This window comes from Trematomus bernacchii, unplaced genomic scaffold, assembly GCF_902827165.1.
Source record: "Trematomus bernacchii unplaced genomic scaffold, fTreBer1.1, whole genome shotgun sequence".
NCBI lineage: Eukaryota > Metazoa > Chordata > Actinopteri > Perciformes > Nototheniidae > Trematomus > Trematomus bernacchii.
Genome location: NW_022987564.1, coordinates 7,121,660 through 7,145,314, shown reverse-complemented (window position 1 = coordinate 7,145,314; position 23,655 = coordinate 7,121,660). Strand labels below are relative to the sequence as shown.

Below are 23,655 nucleotides of genomic sequence, written 5' to 3'. Positions count from 1 at the left end.
ATTCTGAAACATTTCATTTTTCTTCATTCATTCTCTCAAACACAGGTTTTTGTTTTGGTAACTGGTAGCCTAAGCAAATGATGGGTGCTTGTTCCCATGCAATGTAGCACACTGAAAATACTTTAGAATATGTTCATGCGTGATAGAAATGGCATAAAGGTATATATAATAAAAGTTTAAAAACCATGCAGCCCTTCGGTTTTCAATTATATTAATAACATTAGGCCTGAAGCAAGGTTTAAAACTAAAGGCCTATAATCTCAAAATTAGCTTTGAGATAGATAAAAAAATAGGACATATTTTAGATGGGAAAAAATCTTTAGTTTAAAAAGACATGATATTTGATTAAAAAAATGTTGGATGCAACCTATATCAAATAATCTGAAGATCTATGATTGCTCTGTGCCCGCCTGCTTCTTGGCCCCGCAGGTCTTTCCATGCTATCACTATGGTGGAGTCTCACAACACATTACAGTACGAGACATTTCTGTGCCATCGATAATACGGTCTGCTGTAAACCCCTGATACATTATTGTACAAATCATATACATCTTTTAAATGGAAACATGGTCTCCATTTAGCTAAATTCAACAGCTCAGAGGATTACCATCTCAGCTCGAGCATGTAATAACTAAAAGGTCATATCATCATCATAACTCAACAAACCATAATCCACCACAGCCTCTTTAATGGCTTTTAAAGTGTGTCAAGGCCTGAATCACTGCTACCAGTCAACATTTTTTATGAACATGCCCTCCTCTAAAGTGCCGGTCTGCCAGTCATTCGGCCCAGCGTTGAATGCCGTGTCACTATCCCCTATTGGGTTGTGCTAGCCTAGATCGAGATGTGCGAAGAGCCCGAGAACATTTGGGATTGATTTGTGGCTATTTTTACATGTCCTACTTGAACTAAATGGTTCAGATACTCAGAGGAAGAAGTCAGGACCTGAAAAAGCGTATTTAACTAGAAAAAGAAAATGGAAAGATAAATGGTGGTAAGCGGGTGGACGCTTTACTGTAGAGCCTTTTAGAAGCACCTCTTAATAACTTGAAGGAATACGCGATAAGAGTACATCCTCCATCCATAGGTCTATTATTTGCAGGCTACTGGCATTCTGAGGAGTGAGAATTAACGTGCTGAGAAAGATAAATGCACACACACACACAGCAGACAGGTTTAATAAAAGAAAGGAGCAGGAAGCTGTCTCAAGTGACCTTGCATCTTGATAGACTCCGTAGCAGCATTTCCTCCAGAAGCCACACAGGAGCAATGCACACATACATCGCTCCTCTCCACCAGAGTAAAAATTACTCCACTTATTAAACCATAACTCAGGGGACAACCCATGCCCTCAACAACACTCATTACCCAGGCATATAGCGAGCAGGCTGCTGTTCAATGTCGCTGGCGCTACAATTATGTTCGCACTGATGACCATCATCACAAGCGTAATAAGTGCTCTACAGGTGCAATGACATTATTAACAATGGTTATAGGCTATCTTGTGGAAATCTTCTGCTGCTATTGTCAGCTGTCAGTGAAACAAGCACACACACACCTATGAAAAAAAACGATTTCAAAGTATTGCATTGAAGTGCTAACGCTACTCTAATGACAAAGTGCTAAGGCCAGGGTAAGGATGAGCTAAAGTGCTCTGATAACGCTAGCTCCATTGGCTTTATAATAGAAGTTTCATGTTCAGTAACTAGTATCCCCTTTAACACACGCCCTAAGGACTGCATTTAACAAGGAGCTTGTAATCCACAAAACCAGTCTGAAAATGAAGAAAATATAAAAACAATTTATTGAGAACTGGCCGACAACAATGCTAATATTGGCTAGTCTGTTAGAATTTAGCAATTATTTCATATAGACAATTAACTTATTGAATTACCAAAAAACATAAATATGATAAATACAGTTTTTGAGATTCAAAATGACCTACGTTGGCATTAAGAAAGGTTATCCGGGCACTAAGTAAACCCAAGAAAAACACTTTTAACTGACTGACAATGGCGGAGGATTTTGTGTCAAACTATTTCAGATGTATTATCCACTGCTTATAAATCACCACAAATTAATAATGCAATCAGTACACCTGTAGCCAAGTGAAAGAAGGAGAATGTTGTGCCAACATCAAACTGGGTGGAAACCTGTAGACCCACAATGAGGCTGGCGGCCACACAGCCATCCAACGCTAAATATCAAAGTTGGCACTCCAAGCGTCATCATCAATGTCACGACTTTATTAACCAGTGGGAAGTTTTCCTCACCATGGCCTCCCTGCCGTGTCTGTGGTCTGGGTGCTGTGAAAATATTCAGTCCCTACACAGATCAGCCATGGAGGCTACTCGCTGTGACTGGCACAAGAGAGTGGGAACAAAGGAGTCAGTGTGGCTGTCACACTCGCTCCTCGTTACACTCACCCTTTGCTCTGCCAGCTGTCTCTCTGTCCCCTCCCAGAGCCCACCCCCAGCTGTGGCTATACATCAAGATACCCTTAATTCCACACATGCAAACACACCCACCTCCACACATGTCTTGGGTGGCTTCAAGACTTGGCCGCACCAAAACACTCCCTCCCTCCCTGCTGGGTGCTCTTTGCCTATCCTCCATACTGACTGACTGCACTGTTGGAGGCACACTGTTATTCATCACCACCACCAATGGCTCATCAGTATCACACCACTGCACACAGCCACAACACATAAGCTCATGCTTGCCAGGAATAATATACTGGCACTGATATTTAAAATATTTTCCTTTCTTGCCTTTTATAATCTCACAGATGCTTGTTAGTGTTCTTTTGCTCATTCCTGCCTACTGAGTCTCTTCCCAAACTCCCTTCATGCTGCCACACCCTCACCACAACGCCTCCCCTCTCCTGACAGATGCCCCATGCTCTATCTTTGGGCTCACCCATTCATTTGCTAACCCTTAAACACTGCCCTCAGCCTCCCACTCTACACAGCCATCCTATTATTTATTTATCCCCCGCGTCTTTTTATTTTTTGTTAACCATATGCTACACCCATGCCCTCCCCTATGTTTACCCACTGAAAGGCTCCAGCCCTGCCTGGTCAGTCACGAGCCGGTGCCCATGCCAGTTGAGCCTCCACCCTCACAGTGTGGTGACTGGCCACTGCTAAAACACTTCCATCCCTCCTGCGTGCCTAGTCCGGTTCCTTCAAAGCCATTCATTGAGGCTTCGCTAGTGGTTGTCTTATTATTGTTAACTTGGAGTAAAACTGTGGGAAGGGGCTTGCTTGTGGTACAAAGGCAGAAACAATAAATGAGGCTGAAGTCAGGCTATTTATGGACTGGGGAATAAGATTCAAAGATGTTTTTGCCTTTTATGGGTTAATTGTATGTTACCCATATTTTTGTGAAACAGAGAGACTGAGAAAGGGGGGCAAGAAAAACACAAGTGGGGGGGCATTCCTCGGGTCAAGCTTTCATTGCTGTGGGTACGATGTCATTGGATGATGTAATCGCTGCATAGCTGCCCTGCATACATCCATTCACTGAGAATATTGAAACAGACATGAGACACAACAGGTTTCACATGTCAGCCTGCCCTGTTATCGATACTGAAAACAACAACTAACGACGTTACATCAGGTTGTGCCTCCACCTCTTGACCTTTCTCTTCATACTTTCTGTCAACAGGAAATGGATCAGTTCACAAGCATATAATGGCAGGAAGTGGCTCATCTTCCACCTTCGCTTCAAAAGAGTTCATGTTAACTAAAGTGTACTTCCGAAACCCTCGCTTCGTGTATAACCAACTTTCACCACATGTTTAAAGACTGTTATGTATCCGGTAGCTCTGCCGTTGTTGGGAAATGCCATTGGTATTTCCTGTGCCTTTCTTCAACAGCACTTTCTGGGCTATAAAATGCTGCCAGACATGTTGGACATGCACAAATACTCACTTCCACAAGTGTTAGGTTTCCCCCTGCAGACAACAAAAGAATAGACACAGCAACAAGCCCTGAAGGCAACATTAAACCCAGCTAGGCCACCATTACAATACCCCTCTTCTCTCAGAGAGCCGTGCTGAACCCAGCTGAACTGAGCTGTACCGTGTTATCCTTCAGTTTCTAGCTGGGCATAGGATAAAGGCTAGGCACACTGACAACGTGTAGTATCCACAGGAAATGGGAAACACTGATGTGTGGCCAGCACAGACCAGCCAGGGTGACACGGGGTAAGGCAGGTGGTTTACAGATGGGGAATCTGCTCAAGCCACAAAGAAAAAACAATCCAGAGATCCAAAACAATGGCACAGCTGAGTCTAACAACAAAACACTCCTAGATGTTTGCTCTCAGATGGCGGGAAAACCTGGGTCTATAGACACAACAACATAGCTGGCAGGAATGACAGCAAAAACACAGATAAGCACAACACAGGACCAGGAATACTCAATCCAGTCCTCCTATGGGTGTTTTCATAACAAAAGTACTGGGTAAATATATGCCAACAGACTCATACTGTTGCTTGCTTAGCTTCCAACCTCATCAGGCAGAAAGAAAGACAAATAAATGATAATAATGAGTGTCCATTTACAGTCTGGGCAATACTCTGGACACAAAATAGACTTAAGGGCAAGTTGAAATGTCGCCCCTTGGACAAAGTAAAGTAAACAAAAGCTATCCAAGAGCTCTGGTTAGGCTTGACCTGTTGACCTGTTGACCTTTAAGGGCATTGCAATCCCGGTGAGCGAAGCTTTGGGGTGGGCCTAAAGGAAGACTTCTTTATTCAGCGTTTTTTTTATCACAGAGGAATTACCCAGCCACAGACCATATTTACAGTATTGCTGCCAACAGATGATAAAACATAGCGTCCAGGTGTGAGAGTGATAATGACTTGTTTCTACTGGGTGGTTACAGTGGGCAGAAAACACACTTCGGGCTGTTACTTAAAAATAGCAACACGAGACACGAGTACTGGGGTCTTGTGGAGGTCAATATATTCCAGATGCTCTGTTGAACTCTGCTGATGCTTGTGGTCAATTTGTGGGCTGAGAGGGCCAGGAGGACTTGAGCAATGTGTACAGTATAGGGAGTTGTTTAGATGGAAAGTTCTGCTGAAAACACTATAAGTGGAAGACAAAGGAGGCAGAACAAGTGTTGAGGAAGAAAGATAGAAATTGACAAATGAAGGAACGGAGCATCGGTTCGTAAAGTCTTTAAAGAGAGGCATGAAGAGATAAATTCAGAGCAAAAGAAGAGCGAGATAGAGGAGATATCAATATGTCTTGTTTCAAATGTCCTTCTGTGTTTTGATTTATTCAGAGACTCAGAGGCAGCCATGACATAAAGCTACACACCTTCAATCCAAGGCCTGCAGTTCCCCAGCCAGAGGGAACCAGTGAGCTGGTGACCTTGGCCTTTTATGAGAGACCCTCCACTCCTCAATCTCTTTTCTCAAGAGCTAGCCTTGACTAGTCCCAAGAAAAGAAACTGTTGCAGCACTTCGACATCGCCGAGGCCTGCGTCATGACAGAATGGGTTAAAATCCTCAATCTGAACCCATTCATTAATTATGCAATACGTTTAGATATGCGTTATTGCACTTCTCTCTTCAGTCTACCCTCCAGTCTTCCTAACAGAAATAACTTGAAATGAAGTTTGCAGTGAGAAAGTATCTATGAAAAGGAGTTTTATTGTGGTGGAGCTCACAGTGGGAACCCTACCATTACACATTTGAAAGTGTCTTTCAGTCACAGCGAGGAATAAATCAAGTCTTTAAAGAGTCATTTTCTAACCACTACACTAATCACAGAAAACTGAGACTACTATAATCATGGCTAAGATTGACTCTGAGAAATTAAAAGAGAAAGATGGAAAACTAGAAAGCAAGTTAAAGATGGAAAAGAGAGAGAGGCTATGTTGTCATTTAAGCTGTAAAATAAGAAACAAATAAGTCTGTAGGTTTCTTAGAAACTGTGACACCCCCCTCCCATACCCAGAAAACAACAGGCTGGTTTGATTTCCGGTCCATCTCACTGAACCTCCACTCATCCGTGTGTGCTGTCCACTCTCATCAGGGGACAGATCTGACAAGATCAGGGTTGTGTGCACCTGGGAGACGCAGAGAGACAACATGAAGCCCACCTCCGATTGGACCCTGGCTTCAACTTGTGACTCATAGTTCACAAACACACACACACACATATCTATGTCAATGTAGTGGTTTGCAGTCTCAACGATGTGCCTGAGAGACTGAACTGACAATAGTATCTGTCCTTAGGTAATTTAAATACTTTATTTAACTAAATCACATATACCCTAAAGACATGCCAATAGACTATGGTGAGTGAGAAGGGTTGAGTTCCCTTTAATGAGTACATTTGTTTTCAGATGAAGGTCAAATTAACCTGCCAGAAATGGTTAGTTATTGTATGAACACATTTTACACCCCTTTATGTGCAAAGATTGCCTGCTTTGATTGCTCCATGCTTTTTTTTTTACTTTAAATACTGCAGAACATTTGCAGGTATATTTGACTTGTACCACAAAAACAACTAAAAGTAAGAAAGAAATTCTGTGACATTTAAAGTTTTTTTCTTTTCCCCAGAAAGCATCAAATCAGAACATAAATGCTTCAGGGGACATGACACCACCCACCTGCCCTTCTAATCTGATGCACATCATTTGAGTTACAGTAAGGTAGAGTTTGGCTCACACTCACAGTTTCTCAACTTTCTCTCTGCTATATAGGGTGTGAAAAATTCAACAAAAAGAATGCGGCACTGTCTGTGATGATGTGCTTGAAGTTTCCTAAAATCCCTCTCCACCCCAGATCAGACATCAAACAGAACACTCATTATTACATGAGAGACAGCAAGTTCAGGTAAGTTATGGTTCAACATAAATACCAAAGTTCACGACACTTAAAGGGCTACACATACACATGGGAAAGGTTACAATATACGTCACCGCTAAGTAAACCTGTGTTTAGCACCTGGGTCATACTGAAACACCAGCACGTAGCTACTGTGAAAAGGATGCAGGGAAGCCTTGGAGAAACATAATAACTGACACAGCAACACAGCGCTGAAATCTGGATGATCTGTGCAGAACATGTGCAAACCTGCCATAAATCATACACTGTGTGATGCTACTGAAGCATCCGCACATCCTACAACAGCTGCATACACTGTACTCTAGTAGCCTCTAACAACCGCACCTGTTGGACAATCCCAAAAAAGTATCCAGCGTTGAGTGTGAAGTCAGATCAAGCCCCTCACACAGCTGGGACGGGGATATACGGGTGAGACAGAGACCACCTTGCCATTTATCCTACTGGGCCAGTAGGCTCTGAGCAGGCTGAGCAGCTCTTAGTTGAGAAACACCACACACGCACAGAGAGAAAAAGAGCTGGCTAACCTCTCACTCAATATTTACAGAGCTCTGCGGCAGTACCACAGCTGGAATGCAGCGGGCAGAGCGAGCACGCAGAGGGAACCGTATCACTTTCTGGGTCATATAGGGCTGCTTCACTCCGCATGAAGTCTAGACTCGGACGGAGAAACACGCCTGCGGATGCTCTCCGCTCAAACTGATTCATATTCAAAGAATGCATACATTTATAGATGCACAGAGCAAAAGGTCGATGTACATTCGTGAGCGTATTCCCATGATCACGGTTTGTCATAAAACAACAACCTTCATCCATCGGTTTCTCCTATTTATTGCAAGTGAAAGAGCTGCTCGGATTTGAAATTCGCCCAAGGCAATAATCAGTAAACTAAAGAGCAGAACATGGCATTAGTACCTATGAGATCTCTCCTCACCCACCTATATCTGCCTGGCTGTCTGGCACCTTCCCATCACACCTTCAGTACCTGCTGTTTTAATTAACTTCGTACCACAGGGAGCAATTATGCAAGACAACATTTGTCTCATTTGGAACTGCAAATTAATCCAACTTCAAGCTGCTGAAGGTGAAGCACTCCAGTTTGTACAACAAGCAAGGCTGCCAGTACTTTAATTTGCATGCAGGTTTTTTTCATATGCATTATCACTGGCTGATTGCACACAAATACATAGAAAGACCTAAAGACATGACATTGGCCCTGAAGTTTTTGGTGTTACTCTAATGTTGCGATCCTGAGCTTTTAGGAGAAAAAGGGGGAAATGAGTTCATTAAGATGGACCGATAGCATAGGCCGGGCATACATCAAGGAGAAAACAATTTACATACCTTCATTTCCCTCAAGGAGCAATACATAAGAGTGAGAAAGTAGATGGGGGAAGTGTGTGCTGCAATGTGAGAGTAAGCAAATGAGAAGAAACGGCAAGAAACGGGGTAGATGCTTATGTGAGAGAGACAGTAAGATAGTGTGTGTGAGAGAGTAAGCTAATGAGAGAAAGATAACAAGTTGCAAGAGGAGGGAGGGGGCTCTGACAGGTGAGAGGAGACAGAAATTGACAAGGTTACACTTCAGGAGGTGGTGAGAGGATGCCAAACAGTAGGCTGTGTCAAAGAGATACACAATCAGAATCTTGCATGTGATGCAATAAGCGAGTCACCCACCCTCTCACAAAAAGAACTCTACGATCTCTGCCTCCTTCCACTAATCTGATTTCCAGGATTATGTTTCACTATTTAAAATAAAACACCACGGCGCTAAAGTTGAATTCCATTACTTTATTTGGCTCAATGACTCTGGTAAACGTCAATGCCGCCGTATTTTCTATCTCACTTCTCATTTACTCCTGTGTTGCAGTGCTCCATTTATATTTTTTAAAGACCCTGTAGGTAGGGATAAAGGAATCTTTATTTGGGTAAACCAGCTAACAAGAAATTGAGGTTATTGCTAATAAATCTTGTTTTTGCATGCATGTGCATTCCTTTTGACATTTAGGTCCCTCAGGTGGCTGTATAGCTGAAATAAAACACTTCTGGCACGCTTCAATTCTGACCTGGACAGATACTAGCCAACGCCGTGCACACATTAAACTTCACATACCAGTTTAATGGGAGAGTGTGCTCAAGTTAGTGGTTTGTTCCAAAGGGTGAGTCGAAAATTGCGTTCCTTGACTGCTAAAGCTGTGCCAGACCTGAGTCTAAAACCAAAAACATCAATCTCTAACCCTCTGTCAACCACAGCAACAGGGTGCACATGGAGGCCAAAACCTCACAATGCAAAACAGGATCTCTCAGTTCAAGTACATTACACCGATAGAAACTCACATCGAATAACACTCTAGATCGTCATGGACAACAAGACAGACAACAGACAATAACCTCAAAATGTTTACCTCAATAATAATCCCAGAATAGCACGAAACAAAAAACGCATTCATCCCGTGACGACGATAACTTCCTGTTTTTCTAAATCTGAAACATTGCAGCGTGTGCTTATGATCCTGTTTCTAGGCTGTGTTTATTGTCGAGTTGACACGGAGATGCCAGGCATGCGTGTGGCTCCATCACAACAGGCATGTCTTTGGTGGCTAACAGGGCATGTAAATGGGCTCTAACTCCATCAGAAGCTGCCTGGAGGGAGCAGAGGGAGCGAGGGAAGACGAGAGCGAATCCCTGATGTTGGGAGCTGGGAGACGCTCTGTGCCACAGACCAACACTGTTGTGGCTTCTTCCTGGTAACTGAATGATCACAGAGGAAATATGGAGCAACAGTTCCTAAAATAGGGTCCACAGACAGCCAGGGGCCCTTTAAGTACCACTGTGGGTCCAAAGGCATAAAGAGGAATAGTAGCAGTTTCAAGGCAGTTTTATGTTATATAGCACAATATCACATTTTCTCATCTACAGTAATGATTTCCAAAGAACCCTTTTGAGTGAAAGGATGGCTTTATGAAAAGTATTTCACTGCTATCATAACAGTTCACTGTTGAGCATTGGACTCTTTTTCTCTTCAGTACATTTGGTCAAGATGACCTTACTAGCCTACTACTACTTAGAGTACCAGCCATTTAGTCTTCTATTTTATTTCAACTATTCTCAATTGCATCATGAATTGACTCAAATGGTTAGTAAAGCTGGGCCTGTAATAGCAGTTAGGCTATTATGGCAATACATATACTCAAATTCAGCATTACATCAATATGTAATTCTATTTGCATGTTTATTTTACCCACAAGACAAGAATGCGGATCAAATCCAATGTTTTTACTGTATAATGTTTCCATGTGCTCCCTAATAACAGCAGAAGTACCCCCTGGGGTACACCTACCGCTGTCTGGGAATGGCTCATATACAGTGTTTTTGTTTCTGGGATGTGTTAGAATAAAAAAAACTAAATGTCACACAGTCTATCAAACAGAGGTGTGGTTCCCCACCTTGATTCATGGTTTGCCTGCTAAATTTGAGGAGTAGAACAACAATCATCATTAGCCTAACAAAGCAGGAACATTATTAATTATTAAATCCCATAACAAGAACAAAGACATTTGGCTAACTAGTTTCAACTCGTTGACATAAGCAACCAGTGTTGAGGGGTTATAAGTGGCCATTGCTTGGTTTAAAGGGGTTGAAAGCCTTAAAAAGGTGTTTAACATTGATGAATGCATATAAATGACGGCCATAAACTACTTTTATTAACCATTGATGTAGAGAGAAGACATGTTAAGTAGTAGACCTCAGATAACTTGATTCACAGCAGCCAGATTACAATGCATCTTGACATTGTTGCTGTTCATGTTATGTAGGAGAGCACAGAGCTCGAACATCACATTTTCTGTCTAGCTTTCTCTCTCCCTTTCTTCTAATGACAGGCCCACGGTGTGGCCATGCATGCTGTGCTGGAGTAACACACCGCACACCCTTAAGCAGCTCTTTAATTAGCAGCAGGGTGAAATCGGAGGCATCAGTGAACGCATCACTTTTTCTGTATCAAGCGAACAGCATGCACTAAAACAAACGATCCGAGAAAACAGCAGCAGCAGCAGCAGCAGCTCGGCGCCTTCACAGTATCTGCTGCAAACACAACACAACTTGCAGCTTTAACGCGCACTTGTTTAACAAACCAGAAGTAAAAGGAGCACTGTGAATGGATTTAAAGGCAGTTTGATTTCCACTGCAGTTCAACGTGTGACTCTGCGTGAAAGCAGAGTGGGCTGCGATGCTTTAATGAGGCATGTCAATAATAAGAACAGCGCCCAAAAGAGCCGCTGAGGCCACTTCACAAAAGTAAAAGACAGCCGGGGGAAACGGACGCACAGGGTGGGAAAGACGAGGGAGAAACACAGCATTGTCTCGCTGCAATGTAACACACATAAACGCTTGCTGAGGAAAAGCGCAGCGAGCCGCAAAACATCGTGAATCCTCAAAATGTAGCACCAAACGCGGAGGAAGTGAAGCTACAAACACTGCTCAACACCAACATTTGCGCAAGAGAAGAAAGCTTTGACTAACCTGACGAGGCGAGGACACTTCTTCCACTAAAGCGCTGATGTCCAGAGTTTGTGTGTGTGTTGTGAGTGTGTGTGAGTGTCACTCAGCGGTGTTTGCTCCCTCCCTCTCTCTGCCGTATAGAGATAGTGCTGATGTTTCCACTTCCTCTTTTCTTCTTCTGCCGTCTGCTGGCTGATGGTGATGCCAGACAGAGGATGCATGAAAACATGAGAGCCAGCTGCTCTCACTGAGTCACTGCCTACCGAGTGGTGACATTTATCAGATTTAAATAAAGATGTCAGGAGGCTACTTTGGCTTTTAGCAGCTCCGGAGTCAGTCAGCGAGCTTTGCTCCATAACGTTTCAGGCTACAAACTCAATCTGATTGGATCAGAGGGAAAAAACACTCAGGTTTATATTTTTGATTTCAGGATGATAGGATTTGACATGGTTAACATGTATGTCCGCTTTAAAAAGCTTCATGTAATTGTGAATTTGTTGAGTCTTTTTTACTCGACTCATGTCTTCCAATCAGAAACAGGTGTGAGTCACCAGCCCCCTGAAGTTCAACCTGTAGGCACTTAATAAAACACACTGACACATGTTTGTTTAATTATATATATACTTTTTTTTTTAGGTATGGTTCTTATTATTTCAAGATTAGTTTACTCTTATTTTCAGTGGTCAGTGGCTACAAATCATTTTTCGGATAACTGTTATTTTCTTGAACATTTAGGATTTGGGCAAAGAAATGTAGATCTCATACATTTAGACACAATCTACTAAATATGACAACATTAAAAGTCGAATAAATAGGGTTATTATTAAAATGACAGTCTTCAGAAATGAATTCACAACAATTAACATTTGTTTCTTTTAAATCTGTTTGTCAACAAACAAATGAACAAACGTGTTTCATTGTGAGATCCAAACATCTCCAACAGCATTGTTGAAAGTACTGTACAAACTTAAGCTGCTTTTTAACCAAATTTAAGCACTGTTTCTTTTATTTTTCTTCCAAAAATCTGAGCACTTGTTTATATAGTACTAAGCAGATTAACTTTAAGTGTTCAAAAATGGTTAGATATGTGTTTACTGAGCTAACATATGAGGAACATTGTAAAATAGGACATTTTAGGATTGTACTTTAATAGTTTGCATACATGTAGCTACGTTTAAAAAAGACGGATGAGCTTTTTGGTGACTGCTTTTTAAGAATAGTGTATGTATTCATATTGTTACACAATATTAGATTAGATTGGTGAATAAAGCAGATGTACAAAGTGCCATACACAGAGTGGCACACAGAAGCAACTCCCTCCAATCTTGCAGCCAGAAGAGAAAGGCAAACAGGAACAATGACTTTAATAATTCATGGTTATTGAGCGCTCTCTGGTCCCCACATTTACACAGAGAACTGTTTGGCAGGTAGGATTATGACCTTCTAATGTTTCAATACGCCGGGAGCCTTTTTAATGTGGCACAACAGTGGTCCTACACAGCATAATGTTGGAGTTTCATTAAATGTAATTGTAAAAGACAGGATAGAAGAGTTTATCACTGAGCCACATGAGGCCACTTCCCCTTAATGTTGTCAGGGATAACAGACTGTTTCTGATATTAAACCCAAAGTGTGTGTTTAAGAGTGGGGGGGGATTAATACAGGAGCCCCGTCCATCCTGAAATAATCTGGAGCAACACACACAGCAGAAATCTCTGTCTCTCTCTGAGAAAGACAAAGGATTCAAACCTCTGTCTAGATAACAGCCTGTGGCCTTCATCAGATTGTTAATTGGATCAAGGGCTGTAAAAGGCAAGCAGGCCAGATAGAAAATAAACACAAAGCAAACAGGTTATCTGCATACAACGAGATATAGTTAAGATTCAGCATTCAACCTGACTTAAGTCACATACTTACTTCAAATGGTTATATATTTTAACCCTGGAAGGTCACATTAGATAGGGAAAACACACAGTTTAAATTGTGCATAAATCATTTCTAACCACTACACTGAAAAACTGAAACGTTGACTTTAATTAAATGTAAATGTCAACAGATTTCACATAACTGTATTAGGTTAGTTGAAAGCAATAATATCAAGGTTTAACTTAATATTATTTTTTTCAACTAACCTTATACAGTTATGTGAAATTTGTTGACATAATACATTTAATCAAAGTCAACGGTTCAGCTTTTTCAGTGTACCTTTTTAGGGGGATTTCCAGCAAGAAACCTTTTTTTTGGTTCTGTTCTCGTGATTTTGGAATAGAACTGAGCTGAGTGAGTTTTGGTGACTTTTGCATCCCGGACTTTGGCTTCAGAGCTTTCAAGAGTACATCCATAGACTGTACATCAGAGGGCTCACAGAGGATATAATCGTGTTGTCTGAGACCGCAAAGAGGCAGTGGAGTGGTTTTAAGCCATATGGACAATATATGGTAAGTACTGCATGATGCATTAAATAAAGTGCAGCCTCACAATGCATCTCTGCAGCCATCAAATGCAGTCAATGTTTTTTCATCTCTCAAGTTAAACCTAAGACTTTCAGCTGGTTGTGTAACTCAATTTAGATTCAAACACACAGTTTCACTATATCTGCACATCTGCTGAAGACAACAGGACATGACTACAAAATAATTGGAACTGGCATCCTACTCATTTGGCAAACATGATTAATTATTCATGTGTTAGGCACAGGCACTCGGTTCATAAAGATTTAATTAACTAGTTTTCGGCAAATATGTTTTGAGTCGTAACACAATCTGCAAAATGAGTCTGTCCTGGCACTCTGTGTGACCTGTCCCTGGTCCAAGAAGATAGAGTGCTTCAATAAAGACTCTGCTGACCAAATTCTCTCTACGTGGCGCAACCTCCCTCTGAGCAGCTTGTGACTGAATCTCATCTGGGAGATTCATTGTTCCACTCAGAAAGAGAGAAGTCAATGCAGAACAGACTGTTTCAATGACGCTGATTTATCTTAGGTTATTGGTCCAGGCGATGGACAGAGCCGCCAAGCAAAGATGAAAAGGAAGAGAGAATGAATAAGCGTTCAATCTGCAACTAAAATGCTCTCATGGCCTTATAATCTGTCACTCTTTGATAGAATTGAAATTTCTCACAAACACATACATACACTGCCTACAGCATTTGAGCTGCTCGGAAAGCTTAATGCACAAATCTAAATGGAAATCTAGTTTGCTTGTTCCCTGTAGGTCTACTGTAATTGTCTTTCTAGCAGGGTCATTAGGAAATGGGAATGTTTCAAGTTCGTTTCCACAGGGAGTCCTGCTCAGAAATGTGTTGCTCATGACGAAATGACACAAAAGGCTTCCTCAAATGTGGCCTAAAGGGCAAGTCTGAGTTGAACACAGAGGGAGGATCGCTGTGCATTGTGTAGATTGTAAAATGACTTTTGAGAAACACCCTCTGAAGTATCCTCAGACTGCTAGCAGGACAAGATCAAAAGAAAAATGTTCGTCGCCTCTTGTAAATGTAAATCAACTTTTCTTTTCTGAGGAAGGTCACAGCAGGACTACGCTGTGCACTTTTAATGATCAGACTTCGCCGTGTGGAGTTTCTCTGCACTGTCCTCAAAAGATCACCGTAAATATGAAAAAGATTCTCTTTCACATTCATTCAAGGCCAAAATGGTTAACATGTTTGTTTTTCTTAAGCCTGGAGCCGAGTAAACATTTGAGAGAGAGAGAGAGAGCTATCTTTATTCTCAGAATAAGGGAGCACATTCACATACATTCTTTTCCCATCGCTGTGGTTTTCTTTAGAGCAAATTAATGAGCAGATTCCAACCACAAATCATTTCAAATATTTCTGTACAGTAACAAGCATTCAAACATTCTGGCTTGCGTGGAAGACAAATTCTAGCTGTACTCCAACGTTTAATTTAGACTTTTTTTTTCCACCTCGGTGTTTAGCACACTCTACAATCAAAGTATTTAATACCAGGGAGATGGCAGGGATACAAAAATATGGTGGAAAATACAATCTCTTAATAACACACTGTATTTGCGGACACCGTAGAAGAACATTATCTCTTACACCAGCGGGCTCATTTCATATCACTTAAGATTAATTACCCATGCAGCTAATGCTTTTTGACACTCATATGCACCGTGGCACACGCTGCACACACTTCCTTAAGCAGCTGTGCCGTATGACCCCGTGCTGTACCATCCGTCAGAGAGGAGGTATAATGCGAGTCGTCATCCTGGAGAGAATGAAGCGGCTGGGGAAGTCATGCACAGTGAACTTAGAAAAGGCTTAGAAACGTCTTCAGAGTGCGGAAAACTTCACTACTACGTAAGATCTACCATAGCAGCTACTTCATCCATGCTCTATGTTTAAAGCACACAGCGTACAAGTAAACAAGCCTGTTCCAAAACACTCAATCTGAATCTGAAGAGTCACTGGTTTTGGACGACTTCTGCTTCTGTTTCTTTTTACTCTTCTTCTTGTCTTTTTTCTTTTTGTCCTTCCCCTTTTTTCTCTTCTTGCTGCGGTGTTTGTCTGAGGAGGAGGAGGAGGAGGATGAGGAGGATGAGGAGGAGGAAGAGGAGGAAGAAGAGGAGCTGTCTGAATTGGAGGAAGTGCTGTCCTGAAGCATCTGCTGCAGCTGCTGGATCCTAGAAACAGGAAAGGCAGGAGGAGATGAGATTTGGGATTAGAGTCAAATACAGAGAGAGAAACTCAACTGTGATGCAGACTCAGATGTTGGCAAGCTTCTAAAGTGTCCTTCAGCAAGGCGTCCTAGTACCAGCATACCAACATATTTCCACTGACTGCCAACAGTAACCCGTTAAACTGCAGGTGTGCAGAGGATTTTTACAGCACACCTGGATAATGAGGTCATCCTGCTGTGAAGGTTGAAGTTCAGATGGCTAAAACAGTTTGGATAACTTCTGTACCATATTAAATGATGCTTAACTGAATCTATACATTCTGCAAACATTTGTCCAGCAAGGAGAGAAGTCAATATCTAAAAGGAGTTGCTCAAAAATATGGCTTCTTGTCAACAGCTTAAAACGTTTGAGAAGAACATCAACACATCACAACATACGTGAGAAAGAGTCTCACTGTTTAGCTAAATGGAGAAAAGTACAGCATTGAAAGGCCACTGGAGGACATGCCCCTTAATCAGCTCAGAGAGGTGAGCTGGCACACGATGACATCAGAAATGTGAAAGTTATGAGGACATTGAGAAACTGTTAACTATTCAGCCATCAAAGGGTTTCTCTGAGAAAGGGGTGGCATGCTCGTGAGAAGTGCCCTTCAGAGCTCATTATGGCCCCGGCTCCACGGGGACGAAAACGGGTTGAATCCGCATATTTCTCATGCGTATAGCCCTCTAAGCTCGACGACGCCGTAAGGGAAACGTAGAAACAGACCCCGCAAATGACAACGGGTCCAAAGGTGGATAGATCTGGGAACGGAGCGCTCTGGGGGGTCCAACGGGGCCGTGGAGTCGCCTATACGGTCATTCGTTTTCATAGCCCCGCCTCTCCCCCGCAGGGTTGCTATCGTGCTCCAGTCGCTACTGACCATGCTACAGTTCTTTGTGCAACATCTACAGGAGCTCCTCCTTGAATTCAGATTATTTATCTTTATCTCGATATGGACATAAACGCGAGTGAAGTCTAATCTGACAGGACGGAGACACGCAGCTCCTGCCGCTGTGATGCAGCGGGAGCAAAACACACACTTCAAGTCAGATCATCACCCTTAGCTATTTTAATTACCTCTCAAACTACCTAAACTAGTTATAAATATGTTCATTTTTACTGTCGGGTCACTCATTACAGGATCAGCTGCTGCATGAGACAGACACTGATGCTGTCAGAAGAGAGGAAAAAGAGACAGGCTCCGTGTATTTTATGATTATATATCATTATATCGTCGTTATTAATTTGTTTTAAAGCTCAATAAATAACAATGAAGACCTTTGACCGGCACTTTTATAATTTTGTCCGGAAGATTTAAACTTTAACACACGCTGACCGGCGAAAAACTCTGCCCGGTTCTGTCGGCCCCCACCGCGGAGAATACACAGAAGTGCAGCCATGACAACCATTCTTCTTCGCTGCTTTTGTGGAGGAAGTTGCTGCTTTTGTGGAGGAAGTTACAGCGCCACGTACAGGTTCGGCATATGTACTGCAGCTTTTCCAGCGTTTGGATGTAAACGGAGCCGTCTCGTGGAGCTTGACACAATCCGGTGTATATTGCGTGGGGACGGAAGGTTTTTTGCGTTTGCATTTGCGTTACTCCGATGCGTTTTGCCGTATTTGTCCTTGTGGAGCCGGGGCCTATGTTGATCTCTCAGAGCAGCAGGAGCATCTGAGCACTTTGTGTTATGCTTCTAATAGTTTACCTCTAGGTCATAAAAGCACTTAGCCTATAGCTAAACTATAAAAGAAGTCTCTTCTCCTCAGCTCCAATGCTGTGGATTTATGTATCCAAACTGTCAGCACTGATTTTATTAGAGACTAAGCGTTTCAGTCAGGCATCACATTCACATTGTACAATAACACATCTTTATACTAAAGCAACAGGCTGCATGTACCCATAACAAATACTTTAAATATATATATTGGCTTTGTTGTCTTCCTGTGGCTCCTTGACATCTCGTTATGGGTTTGATTATTTTTGATTAAGAGTGTGCACCGCAGATAAAATAAAAATAATTGTAGTTCATCAATGCAAAAATAAGTCATTTTGGGAAGGATAAAAAAAAAAACAAGTGTAAAAGTGTAAAATACAAAATGTCTTCTACCTTGAAGAATTGCAAGAAGAAACTTAAATAGAGTAGATGAAAGTTCTTGAATAAATAGCCTATATTTACAACTGCATCATTACATTTTCTGAGGAGAACTTACGGCACAATACAGTTCATGCAATTGGAAAAGCAAGCTGGACTTTCAGTATTTTTCCAAAGAAGATGCCATAATTACTGCAGCATACACACGCTACCCAGACTTCAAAACGCCACTGACCTTTAAATAACCTTTTTGTAATGCATGCAAAAACACACACACTTGCAAGCGTGTGTGGCTGCTCTGTAGTACACACACACACACACACACACCTGCAATGGGCCTTTATAGGAAACTAACCTCACATTCAAACACCCTGGTGTCAAACACTATTTGCTAGGAACCGGCACAGAGAACCAGCCACCATGAGAGGATTTCCAGGTCAGCTGAGATTGTCCCACTCTGCTGTGGTAAAGTTAAAAAACTAAAACCTGCAAGTTCTGAAGTGTGTGATCCAACTGTCTGAGAGCAGCCTAAAACATCTTGGTCTGTCCTTTAAAAAAAATCTGACTCTTAATTATGGAAATTACAGCAAATGATGTGAGCAACCTTCATGATTCAAAAGATGAGTGCATGTACCTGGTTTCTTTTTCGTTCCTTTTGTTTTCCCGAATGAGGTCGTACATTGGGTCTTCATGAGCCTAAAACACCAAAATGCAATCTGTCACTTTAAAGAACACACACCTACTTACAATAACAGTTGCTATGTATTCACATTTAATCCATTCAATTTCCCCTCAACACATTTCATACATTGTACTGGATTTAGTGTTATGTCAGCAATTTTAAAAACCTCACCGTGACAACGCGAGGCATGAAAATATGACAGTTGCATTTATGGTAATGGATAGAGAGGCTGTGTGTTCCTGTAGTAGATAATGCTAAACAGGCCTATTGGAACCAGCTGTGTGAAGGAGTCTGCTGCCCACATGTTTCCTCAGTGTAAACTAAATACGGCCCAAATCTGTTGTTACCTCAGCTCTCAGACGCTTGTCTCGGTCACAGCTCCTTAACCTCGCAACAACCCAACCTACATTCTTTGTCTGTGGACCATTTCTTCCATAAATAACTTTGGGTGGGTTCAAGTTAATAAGCAGTTCACAAACTCACCACTCTGAACTGCTCTAGTTTCTGGTTTCCTTTGATGAAGAACGGACACTCCTTATCTCCTGTCCTGTGTCCGTAACGCTTGCATCTCCAACCTGCAGCAAAGGAAACAAATCTGAGAGTTAATAGTGGGACAGTTGGACAGACGTGACGGGTACAACTCTGCAATATTATAGATTCAATATCGGCATGAAAGTACATTCTTTACCTTAGGAATATAATCTTACATTATATACTCAAAGTCACAATCACATCAGAGTATGTTTAAAGGGGCACTGTTATGCTTTTTGGGGTTTTCCATGTGTTATTTTGGTTTTGTGCATGTAAATGGTCGGCAAAGGCTAAAAGTGTCTCTCCCACACACTGCCCCCACCGTGACTGACACACCTCCATTGGACTCCTTTGTTTACTTCCATAACATAGCATTACACAGTGTATGTGATAGGCTAAGAGGCAGGACATCTCTAGGTGTTTGACCAATCATAACAGAGCTAGCGAGCTAACCAATCAGAGCAGACAGGGCTCTGGTTTCAGACAGAGGGTGAAAAGAGGTGCTGCAGCACAGGCAGTATGAGAAAAATATAGACCTTTTTGAACATTAGAGCATGGAGACGTGTCACAGCAGAGACACTACATACAAATATGAACCTGAAAATGAGCATTTTAGGACCTCTTTAATTGTCATATACATACCAAAAACAAATATATTCACAGACATGTTATCACATGACTAAAAGCCTATATTTGATGACAACTGAACAAACTCAACAAATAAAGGAAACTGTCTACTAAGAAAACTAAGATTTGCAGTTAAAGCTAAGAACGAAAGATATTAAGTTAACCTTTGAGTTAAGATGTTATTAACTGTAGTTTCTTTCCTCCATGGGCCAACAGAAAAACATTCATTTAGGGTTAGGAAAAGGAGTCACACACTCAAAATTGCCCTGCTCATGTACTTGACATTTATGCCTCATTATAAAAGAGGAACCTCCTCAAACAAATCAGAAATCTTCACTTTGTGGCTTCACTGAAAACAAGTGAAGAGTTTGTGTCAAAATCTCACACTGTTTGAATGTTCAACACTATAAGTGGCAGTGTAGCCGTCATGAATAACTTGAGTCTTAAAGTGAGACCACACAAAGTATCTGTTTATCCTCTAAAGTAGTTTAAAATGTGTTTACTTTGTTCACGTCCATATCATTCAAAGCGGCGTCTCTCTATTCCTTTAAGCCAAATGGCATATTCAAACATTTTCTCAAAGGATTAAGCAGAGCGACCGATTCTGCAGAACAAATGCCAACTTGTGCACCGGGTCCCCGGGTGTGTACGTGTGTGTGCTCTCTCTCTCTCTTAGTCCCTGGCTGTTCATGCAGCATGAAAATGAGTGGGACGGAGGAATGAATGGACTGTGAAAATAAGGGAAGTCTTTGTCAGAAGGTAATCTCCACCAACACCAGTATTAATCTGTCGCAGCAGACAAACAAAAGGCGTGGTGTTAATTGACAATTGACAAGTTCTTGTGGTTACATTTTTCCGCCATCAAAACCACTGCCACACACATGATGGATGTTTGCTCCCACCTACAGTTCATACACTTTAGGTGCTGCTGGTACTTCTATAGCCAATATGAGGGAATCTGTCAACATAGGTTAAGAGCTTTAAAGAGAGTTTTCATCATAATGTTATGAATATGAGTGCATGTTTGGACCTGTGAGCAGCAACTCTTTCTTGAGCTCAAGAACAACATTTAAGATGAAACAAGTTATTATTTAAACTGTGATCAAAACCGTTCACCCAACAATACTGTTGGATAGAATTATAGGATGAGATGTTTAAAAAGCTCAAAAGACGAATGTAAATAGTCATCAGAGTCAGATCAGATCAGTCAATTTCTTGCTATTAAATATGTCTTATCATGAATAAATGGTAGATAGTAATAGCAATCGTAGATTATCACAGACAACAAGAGATTCCAACACTCAATGTTACTTGATCTTCTTGATGTGTAGGTTATTGAATCACAAGCTAAAGAAGGTTTTGTAAATATATTTCTTATTGAAAGTGGTGTCATGAAGAGCTTACAGTTCTTATTTGTAATAATAAAGATGTATAGTATTTATGTTTCCCTTGCCGAAAGGAAAAATAAAGAAAAACACAGAATTGGCCAAATTCTTGTTCTAAACGTTGTTGTCGGTTGAGAAATGTGCAACTGATGCATCCCTCAAAACAATTAAACAGTGCATATATCTCTCTCAAAGCAAACTTCAGTTATCAGTGAATTAGTGCAAAGTGTACTCACACTGCATCACCTTCACCTCCCTCCCCAGGGGCATCCACAGCCCCCTGGTGGGCGCGTGGGCCAGGAAGCTCCTGGCTGCTTCATTTCCGGGTTCAGCAGGAATACAGTCCTCTGGTTTGTCCTCGTGCTCCTGCAACAGTAACTTTCACCTTTGGGCATTTCTTTGAGTAAATGATAACAAAATGTGTAAAATCCCAACTGCTATTTTTCTTTAAAGCTTCATTACTAAATGTAACGTTACCTTTATGAGTCCTGGTGGAGGCTTCTCATAGCTGCATGAAGAAGATAATACTGATGTTATTCTAGCAGACTATTTAAAGCTCAGCTGTCTTTTCCATAACAAGATACCACAAATACAACCAAACATTAACCGGAAGAGCGTAAGAGTAAATTATTATGGATGAGCTACAACAGATAACTTATAAATTGCATTTATAATTCATGCATAAGTTTGGACCCTGAAGCAGAAAAGCTCTCAGTAGTCTTACTCACAACGTCTCAAGGTGTTTCAGTTGTTTCACTTCTTGGGTGAGTTTTTTCGTGTGTGTTTTGAGTTTCTCCAAATCCTGTTTGGATGACTTGTGTCTCTTGTGCTCTCGTCGGTCATCCTTCTCTCTTCTTCGCTTTTTGTCCGACATTGCCCTGATATAGACCCCCGAACAATCATTTACTTATAAATGATACTGCATTAAACGATAGTTTGTCAGCTACACAGTGAGAGACATCGAGCAGCGTGCTAACAGCGGCTAACCAGCAGACATTTCTCTGCTGCTGTCCGACTTCCTGTGCAGCAGGCCGGTTTGTTAAAGTCCAGCGCCACCTGCAGGACACGTGGAGTACTGCTGTGGTAAAAATGGCGTTTCCCTCTCTAGAAAAACTCAAATTTATTTCAATAACTTTTTTTTTTTCGACACATTTTTTAAAAACATGTTATTATTTTCGTCAAAAAAACTTTAGGTACTTGTGGGTTATCTTTCGCCACTTTTTTTGTTTTTTCAGACTCTCTAAATACGCACTTTAATTTTCAGACTCTCTAAATAACCCTAACCCTCACCCATAGGATTACTGTTTGTTATTTTGAGAAATGAAAGAGTTCATGTGGAGGAGCCAGTTACCCGCTATTAAAAAGTGGCGACAGATAACCCACAAGTACCTAACTTTATTTATAACAAACAGTACATTAGTGACTAACACAATGATGTTCTCAAGGTCAGCTGTCCAAAACAGAATCACACCTCCAAAAATCATCATATAGGAAATAGTAGTGAAGTAGTAGTTGTTGAATTTAGAGAGCAAAATATAAATAAAAAATCAAACGACATAGAAGTAGTATACAAGAACAACAAATTAGGCGAGTAAAATAAACATTCGGGTCGGCTTTAAAGCACTAAAATAAACGTTTCTATTCACATGTCTTCTAGCTTTCATTCAGAAACACTTTTTGTTATATTTCATGGAATGCTCTTAACATCCATGGAATATAACAAAAAGTGTTTCTTTTTTAATACATTAAATGCTTTGACAATAAATACATACAAAAATGTCATCTGTGGAAGCCGTGGCGCTGTAAAAAGCACGTTATTTTAGCCGGCCCGGCTAAAATAACTGGATGGCCTACCTGCCTGTCAGCCTTCCATCTGTGCACAAACTTATCTCGTGCCCTCATTGGTCATGTGCGTGTTCGTGTGTGTTGGAGGAGAGGCTCTATAAGGAAGTCTGAAGGAAGGGGCAGATCTTATAGCGCACTCGAGCTGGTTTCTCCATTCTTACCTACCCTACCTTTAAGTAACAGTAGATTTACTAGTAGAAGTGTACTGTACAATATTGAGGTACTTGTACTTGAACATTTTAATTTGTGGCCATTTACTACTTACTCCAATATATTTTGGAGGTAAATATTGTAATTTGTATTCCGCTACATTTATTTTATAACTTTATGTACTCATGACTTTGCAGATTTAGATTAATAATAGAAAATATAATCAATAAGACCAACAATCATTTTTATTATGGCTAAAATTATGATTTTATTGATCCATTGGTTAATTCAAATAACT

At 41.2% G+C, this 23,655-nt stretch overlaps 2 protein-coding genes across 2 annotated transcripts in view; both read right to left on the bottom strand.

Moving 5' to 3' along the window:
* Window positions 1-11,571, bottom strand: part of elmo1 (engulfment and cell motility 1 (ced-12 homolog, C. elegans)) — a 93,047-nt gene extending 81,476 nt beyond the window's left edge. Inside the window, exon 1 of the mRNA XM_034124474.1 lies at window positions 11,390-11,571. The gene's annotated coding sequence lies outside the window, so the exon portion shown is untranslated. The remainder of the gene's footprint in view (window positions 1-11,389) is intronic.
* A 3,485-nt stretch (window positions 11,572-15,056) lies between these two features.
* rp9 (RP9 pre-mRNA splicing factor) lies at window positions 15,057-22,418 on the bottom strand. The gene is made up of 6 exons (XM_034124472.1): window positions 22,091-22,418; window positions 21,840-21,870; window positions 21,599-21,728; window positions 19,303-19,394; window positions 18,772-18,833; window positions 15,057-16,008 (listed from the first exon to the last, which is right to left on the bottom strand). Exons 1-6 carry the CDS (start codon window positions 22,234-22,236, stop codon window positions 15,771-15,773), a joined length of 699 nt encoding a protein of 232 aa, XP_033980363.1. The 5' UTR covers window positions 22,237-22,418; the 3' UTR covers window positions 15,057-15,770.
* Between the last annotated feature and the right edge of the window lie 1,237 nt (window positions 22,419-23,655).

Bases quoted from the DNA above. Each gene is read 5' to 3' on its own strand.
- rp9 (XM_034124472.1), bottom strand. From the start codon at position 22,236: ATGTCGGACAAAAAGCGAAGAAGAGAGAAGGATGACCGACGAGAGCAC. The intron at 21,871-22,090 runs GTGAGTAAGACT...TTCTTCATGCAG, and splicing joins CTGAAACACCTTGAGACGTT to CTATGAGAAGCCTCCACCAG. The intron at 19,395-21,598 runs GTGAGTACACTT...CCTTTGCTGCAG, and splicing joins GGAGGTGAAGGTGATGCAGT to GTTGGAGATGCAAGCGTTAC.